This window comes from Halichondria panicea, chromosome 11, assembly GCF_963675165.1.
Source record: "Halichondria panicea chromosome 11, odHalPani1.1, whole genome shotgun sequence".
NCBI classification, from domain to species: domain Eukaryota; kingdom Metazoa; phylum Porifera; class Demospongiae; order Suberitida; family Halichondriidae; genus Halichondria; species Halichondria panicea.
The window spans coordinates 2,586,689-2,594,697 of record NC_087387.1 but is presented as its reverse complement, the minus strand read 5'-3'; the positions used below and the strand labels follow the sequence as shown (position 1 = coordinate 2,594,697).

General features: G+C 40.1%; 1 protein-coding gene across 1 annotated transcript; it reads right to left on the bottom strand.

The window, feature by feature from the left end:
* Window positions 1–467: 467 nt before the first annotated feature.
* Window positions 468–4,662, bottom strand: LOC135343909 (uncharacterized). Its single transcript, XM_064540938.1, has 12 exons — window positions 4,495–4,662; window positions 4,356–4,433; window positions 3,966–4,124; window positions 3,496–3,621; window positions 2,900–3,028; window positions 2,709–2,840; window positions 2,426–2,554; window positions 2,237–2,362; window positions 1,350–2,186; window positions 1,116–1,292; window positions 885–962; window positions 468–683 (listed from the first exon to the last, which is right to left on the bottom strand). Exons 7-12 carry the CDS (start codon window positions 2,517–2,519, stop codon window positions 619–621), a joined length of 1,377 nt encoding a protein of 458 aa, XP_064397008.1. The 5' UTR covers window positions 2,520–2,554; window positions 2,709–2,840; window positions 2,900–3,028; window positions 3,496–3,621; window positions 3,966–4,124; window positions 4,356–4,433; window positions 4,495–4,662; the 3' UTR covers window positions 468–618.
* Window positions 4,663–8,009: the final 3,347 nt, after the last annotated feature.

Here is an 8,009-nt window from a genome sequence, read left to right as displayed (position 1 = left end):
GGTGGTGCACGTTACCATATTTTGCGTGGTTGTACAGGATATTTTGATGTGCATGGGTGCTAGGTTTGTTGTACTTGCATAATACAGTCAGGTACATCTATATTTAAAAATTGGGTGCCTATATGATTTATAGAGACTATAATTATATTTGAACACGATCGATATTGCGTGTTATCTATATGGTAGAGTGTTATGTGTGTATTGGTAGCATAGATGTGCTTTATAATTGTCAGTTTGCTCATTCTCACGGTCAACTTAATTGTTTAAACTATAGTGTCTTGGAGAGGAAGGAAGAGATATATAGATTCTTAGTTTAGTACCAGCTAGAGAGCTCTATAGGCAAAGCTGTGTCCCTCTGCTTCTGATATCATTCAGATTAGGTATACAATATCCTCCCACACTCATAGTACATGGCATTGCTATTGTCTTAAATACTATATATACACAGGTTTGCATGCATGGCCATCTATAGCTTGTATGCCAGAGACGATTGATGGTAAATATATAACTATAACATATATATACATGCTTTGGAAAATAATCAACTGAATCAAATTAGAAGCTCTAGCTAGATCTTTAAATTATAGCAAGTCCTTATGTCAGTTTGTGCCCTCTGGCTTAGTTGCTTATCCTCTCCTTCAGTATCTCTTCAACCGCAGCGAGAATCTCCTCCTCAAGCTCACCTGAATTTATGCAGTAAAATAACTATATGCATGTATAATTGTAGCTGTACTCTTATTTATTTAGTCTTACTACAGAATCACGGCCTATGCATAAGGTTACAAATCCTAATATCCTCACGCCACAGATGAGCGATGATGATCAAGTTCATTCAAGACTGACGAGATTATATGATATAGAGCTACACATTAATTTTTACTTACTCTTAGTGTCCATTTTGTTCTGGCTGACTATTGAATCTCCGTAGTTCTTGGAACCAACGTACCATGGATTATTTATCCCTATAATGAATGGAGAAATCCCAGTACACATGCATGTTAATTCAATCACCATAATTATATAGCCTTATTAAATAAACTGCATGAACACTATATCTTAATGCTGCTATCATGCAGGTCCATAAAGCACAATGCGTAATTAACATTCAAGCTCACCAGGTGGTCCCCCAGGGCAGTCAGGGGGGGCCCGACACTTTTGATATGTTTTCTCAGTGCAGTATCGTTGACATGCAGAGAAATTGTCTCCATTTCTAGGATTTCGAGCAAGCATGCAATAGCAGAATGAATTGACATTGTTAGTGTCTTGAAGACTTTTCTTCAATAATTTCTCACCTATACGAGCATAATTTTATGTTGAAAAAACAACTGTGACTTCAACAATACACTTACCATCACTTTGGCAAATTGTATTGAGATCAATCATTTTCTGTATGAGTTTACGAGACAATTTTAAAGGATTGCTGTCAACAACGACATTATTTTTGTCTCCAGCAATCGTTTCCAAATCCTTCATAAATTTATTTCTTCCTTGAATGTTGCTTTTATATCCATCATGGCCGGCAGCTATGATTTTGATGCTGGGATTTATAGTGAGTTCCCTGAGTTTTTTGATCTGCTCGTCTAGTTTCGGATTTTTCGCTCTTTGAGCGTCAGTATCTGTAGATTCATCGTTAACTCCATCTGTAATCACAATAACCACTCGTCGACGATTCGCTTTTTCTTCTCCATTAACAATTGCCTTGTCTATTTTGTTATTGAGTAATTCAAATGCTGTTGCAGGGTATGTCAACATACTTTTCATGTATTTTAAGTAAGGACTCACTGGGGTGGCCCTATCAACGTTCATAAAACCATCAATTAAGTTGTTGAACTTTCCGACTGCTTCCGTACAACCAACACCAATGTTCAAAAGGTTAATAGCTTCTCGAGGCTTATCTCTTAAATCCTTAAATCTTCCGTCGTCTCCCCTAATAGTGGGGTACATCACTACACCTAGGCGAGTTCCTGCAGTAAGGCTACTCCCCGGATTCAATGCTGATATCATCAACTGGGTGCTGTATTGGGTTCGACAGAAATTTGGACTAATGTAACTGCTAGTAGCATCGATCAAAAGGTAGACGTCTTGGGCAGGGGTACAACTCTCCGTGCAACAATCGTCTCCACTAAATCCAACATTACACGTGCACACCCCTCTGGTACAGGACACAATATTGTCCACACAGGGTTCTGTAAAAATTATAATGCATCACTCACGAATCAGATATGTTACCACCTACCAAGGCATGTTCCGTCATAAGCCTCGTACAAGTTCTTCTCACAGTCACAGCAATCAGGTGGTAAATAATTCTCTTCACAGGTGCACACGCCACCAAAACAGCGTTTAATATTATCACAAATTGGTACTACAGAAGATACGAGTCATTCAGTAAAACAAGTAAGGAATATAGGTTAATTGCTCGGCTTACATTTGCATTCATTACCGTCTTTGTAATAGTCGGGAGCACACTCGCAGCAGTCTTGAGATAAATAGCCATCTTTACAGGTGCACTCTCCATTCATGCACTGAGTTTTTATATTAGGCTGACATCGGGGTACTATATACAGTAAGAAAATATTTTAAGACACGTATATTAAGTATTTATATGTGATGAAATGTAATTCTAGAACCACATGCCTTCTATTATTGAAAGCAGTATACATCCCTCCTTGTATATATATATAAGTTTGTTTCTTTCTCTTAAATCTTACATTTGCATTTTCCGTCTTCTTCATCCTTGTAATAGCCAGGGGCACAATCACAACAGTCGTGAGGTAAGTATCCAGGTTTGCACGTACACTCTCCATCGACACATTTGTCCACATTGAGTTCACATTTAGGTGCTACAAATTCATAATGCTACATAATTATGCAGGTATAAGGAGTATAAAACGCTCATTACATTTGCAGGTATCATCTTTTTCATCCTTGAAAAAGCCTCGATCACAATTGCAGCAGTCCTTAGGCAAGTATCCCTCGTTGCAATAACACGTTCCATTAGAACAAGTATCCACGTTTTTCTTGCAGGGTGCTGAAGAACAACGTGGTGAATTAATTGTTTAAAGTGGGAACTAATGCTTCCCAAGCGACTCACCAATGCAATTATGCAATTAGATTGCTGGAAAACCATACCACCCAGCATGCATTATATAGCATGTATACAATATGCTTTACTCCTCATGCACAAACAGACAATGTGACACAGATGAAGTGACACTTTCGAATATAATTATGCTATTTTAAATAATTTGTTGGATGATTGTAAATATAGTTTGGGAACAAAAGTATATTGAATAAAGTTGTTTTTACTCCTTAGTCCTTATTTGGAGGCCCTATTGTTATTGCACAGTTCGGTAAGGACCGGTATATGCATGAATGCATGTATAATTTATACCTGATTACTCAGCCCTCGGGGCTGGCGCCCTCATGCTTCAGTGCAATATATTCCATACATCCCGAGTGCACAGCATAACAGCTTTTCAGGCATATTACACTCACAATCACAAAATCCCTGGTTGTCAAAGAAGCCATCATCGCATCGACAGCAGTCTCTGGGCTTGAATCCAACAGTACACCGAGTGCACCCATTTATTGTTGGCTGTGGGCAGTTTGCTTGACAGAAAGCTGCACGTAATTAATTAAGCGTGTTAAATTACACTCTGTTTTGTAAGTTTACATGCATTCCCAAGCATGATCAACTTGGGTGCTGTATAAAAGAGCTAGATATGCATGCAGTGTTGTATATTAGCCCTTGATAGGTTGAGTATATATATCAAGTGCATTCAAAGCCACACTGGTTAATTGGTTCGAGCAGGTATATAATATAAATGAAGTATATTTGAATTCTATCAGTGCATACAAGCTTTAAATAACAAACCAAACGCACTTGTTAAGTTATGCAACAATCCTACATTGATGTAACACAGCTTTGTGGGTTGATAAAAATTTATTGAACACCATAGACTCACATGTGCACTGATTTGTGACTGGGTCCACGTAGTGAGATTGGCGTCCATTATTAAGCCCCACACATTCGCAACAGTTAGGAGGGGCAAAGCCCTTTTTGCAAACACAGGCATCGTTAGTACAACTATCTATATTCCCAGTCAAAGTGTTCTGAATGCATCCTGCAAGCATATGCATGGGAGGGAATTGTCAGCATCAGTGAAACTGACAAGGACATGCACGACACAAAATCATATATTCTTGTCTTGCATGATACTTATTAAATTCCAGAACCCATTATATACAATCATAGAAAACTTAGTGATGTTTGTCATGGTATACACACACACACAAGAATAATAGCACAGCTCGATTATTATGCATGTCGCTATATAATTAACCAGTTAACTTACTTGGTTCATCACAATCTCCTCCTGGTCTGCACCCACTGCAACTTTGAATGGCCTCGTTTTCAATATCATAACACACTCCTGAGATGGATAAAACCACAAGAATGCACTAAAGGTTTGTAACCAATAAATTGTAGGTCACCTATCGCTCCATGAGCTGAGTAGAAATTAACACTTGTTGAGAACTGGTCACTGAGTTTGAGTATGTACCCTTCAACAGGAGTCGGAGGGATACTCACAGAGGGAGAAGGAAGGGTGCAACAAAGTCCATCACTAACGAAACAGTACGTATTATTTCCTATATTATTTGAGCATATAGTTATTATAATTATACATAGGACATATAATTATATAGCAAGTAACAGATTAGCTACATCTTATTACATAATTACACCTGGATGAAAGAAGGCTGGCTTACCTAATTGAGAATCGAATCCACTCTCACAAACATGGACGTATGTTGTGAGGCCCTTATGGCTGTATGTAGCAGACTGGCAAATTTCTCTGCCAGATTTCTGTTGCACACTAGCCGTGGAGGATGCCTGGAGTAGTCTCGTTTCTGACTTATGAAAGTAGCCCATGTCGTCAAAGTGGCCTCTCAGCTTGCCAATCCTCGGCTTGGCCGTGGAGAGAGAAAAGACAGTGCACAGGAGAGACAGAGTGAAGATCTTCATGGCTGATACCGTACGTGTTGAAACAAGCTTGCCCAAGACGTCGTTTTTATATGCAATATTTATAGCGCATGCGCATGTAGGACCAGAAATCGAAAAAGGCGGAAGTGAAGGTTAAATGAGTGGGCGTAGCAGGGCAATGCATTCCAAAGTTAACCCCCTTGACTTTGCCCATAGAGATGCTCTTGCCTGATCACTCAGAGGATCACTCTAATCTATGTAAGTATTAAAGTAGAAAGCTGGCCAACCTAGTTTTAAGAGTCAGGTAAGTAGACTCATCATTGTCTGCAGTATAGACTCGATATAGCTAGCTACTTGCACATGTCTGCAGTAGTGTTAATTCAGCCATGCAGTCACCTAACTCCTACTTATACTCCCCAATTTATTGTCCTGAGGTTATTTGGCTCTACTGAAACACACCGAGCCACTTTTCTGACTTTCTGAGAGCCGTGATTCGAGAACGAGAACTGGAAAATAATTATGTTCAATCCTGGTCTATTGACAAGCACTGCAAGTATCAGCCAATAGTTGATCCGACTAGAAAAACATTTGCAATGTGAAAAATTGCTAGGATTGGCCAGGGGAACCACAAAAAAGCGTGGAAACAAGAAATCAGACGAGAGCATAACTCCAATCTGTTACAACGTCAATCACATGTACTGGTAGTTTTCCATGTTTTCCCGTCCATGCGCCAATATACCACGCAATTTTTACTGGTGCATGGAGTGATGACCATGCAATCCCTATATATATTTATATTTTGGAATGTGCGGGCATATAATCATGTGATTTGTACTGAATTGATGTTCCTAATACATGGAGTCTTGAGCACAGGTATACACAGTCCATCCATGTGTAGTAACATTCACAGACCGTACTGGTGACCTGTATGGAATGATGTGGTGGATGGAAGCTGCATGGTAGATGGATCTGGAACACAGTCTATATACTATGCACTGTACATGTTCATGACGTTGTAACGGATTGGAGTTATGCTCTCGTCTGATTTCTTGTTTCCACGCTTTTTTGTGGTTCCCCTGGCCAATCCTAGCAATTTTTCACATTGCAAATGTTTTTCTAGTCCGATTCCCTTTCTTTTTCAGTACAGAAGTATAAATTTATGTATTATGACATGCATAAGTGGAACGTCAAGAGGCAGTACAGAAGTTCAAGAAGAGAAGACAGGACTAATCAGACATATTCTCGAATATCTCTGGACTAATAATTCAGTAATGAGTAATCAGTATTGCTTGATATGTTGAATTTGTGAATCAGTATTATAAATGACAGCCATTTTAGCTCTTAAATTAAGAGCATGATATCTAGCCAGTGCATATAGCATGCCTGTCAGAGAAAGGGAGCTAGAGCTGAACAATGTGAAGAAAAGCAACACCTCAGGCTCTAGCACTGCACTGATTTTAGGCACACGGTTTCTTAGCCACGCCTATCTATTATTATTGGCCACAACGCAATTGCTGAGTCATTAAAGATGGCGGAATTGTCTAGGTAAGAGAAATAGAGACTGAGAGGTCATCTGCCTCGTGGAAGCAATCGCAAATCTGAAGAAGCGCTTTGTAATCCAGATTGTAGTCGTTTGGAAACCCTGTGCAGAATGTCCTGGAGATGGCTGTACTTGGAGTAAATGTTGGGCAAGAAACTTACTCACTCACTCACTTACTTACTTAGTCAGTCAGACAAAGAGCGGTGAAACGTCGAAATAGTGCAATTTTTAAAATGACAATATTCATTCATTAAAATGTTCATGGATTATGAAATGAGAGATACAAAGAGAGAAAAGGCTAAATAAACTATCTGTTTAGCCAGTTTCTTAGTGTGGCCTTTCCCTGCCGCCAGAGATAGAACAGTTTGAACACGAGTCAAAATAATTGAAATATTGCTAAACACGGGCAAACCCATTGCCAATCCTATGTAAAACCTACTGGTTTTACTAATATACTCTATAATCGACTGGAACTTGCTTATGGTGAGCTTTTTGTTTCAAAATGGCGATACAAAATACCATGTGTTGGTGTCCCAAACTGGAAGGATAAATCGACTCGATGTGTTTTATCAACTCGATTTTATCGACTTCATCTGGTAGACTAGGGATCGACTCGATGTGTTTTATCAACTCGATTTTATCGACTTCATCTGGTAGGGATCGACTCGATGTGTTTTATCAACTCGATTTTATCGACTTCGTCTGGTAGGGATCGACTCGATGTGTTTTATCAACTCGATGGTAGGGATCGACTCGATGTGTTTTATCAACTCGATTTTATCGACTTCATCTGGTAAGGATCGACTCGATGTGTTTTATCAACTCGATTTCTTCTGGTGAGAGGATCGACTCGATTCCAGGTCGCTGGGAGAAAAGGCGAGTTTCGAGGGCGACCTGATATGTCTGTAGTCGCTGTATTGCGCTAGGCTCAGACAAGACACTGAGACTCTTGAGGCCACAGGCACGCCTACAGCAGCTCAGAGTAGCTCAGATGGGGACCTTCTGAGCCTGAGATCACACAGCAGCTACTTGCTATGTTTCATGAACTCAAGAGTCAAGTAGACAAGCATGCATTTAGTGATTTAATTTACTGTGATCCAGCACAAGTAAGCTGCTGTGACCTTCTGCAGGCGTGCCTGGAAGGTCAGCTACTCTGACCTGCTGTAGGCGTGCCTGTGGCCTCAAGAGTCTCAGTGCCTTGTCTGAGCCTAGCGCCTTTGTTGCAAGAGTACGGCCATATATAGCCTCGGTATCAAGCCGCCCTTGAAACTCGCCTTTTCCCCCAGCGGCCTGGAATCGAGTCGATCCTCTCACCAGAAGAAATCGAGTTAACAGCTTACTCCGCAACAGCCCTAGCACTATACTATTCTGTCCTAACCAGTATGCCATGATGGTTTGGCTTTTGGAAGCAAGCTGGCTCTGCAGACGCCCGCCCTAGCGTTCAAACCGATCTCTGCCTATAAATGTTTGATTTACAGGTGAAAT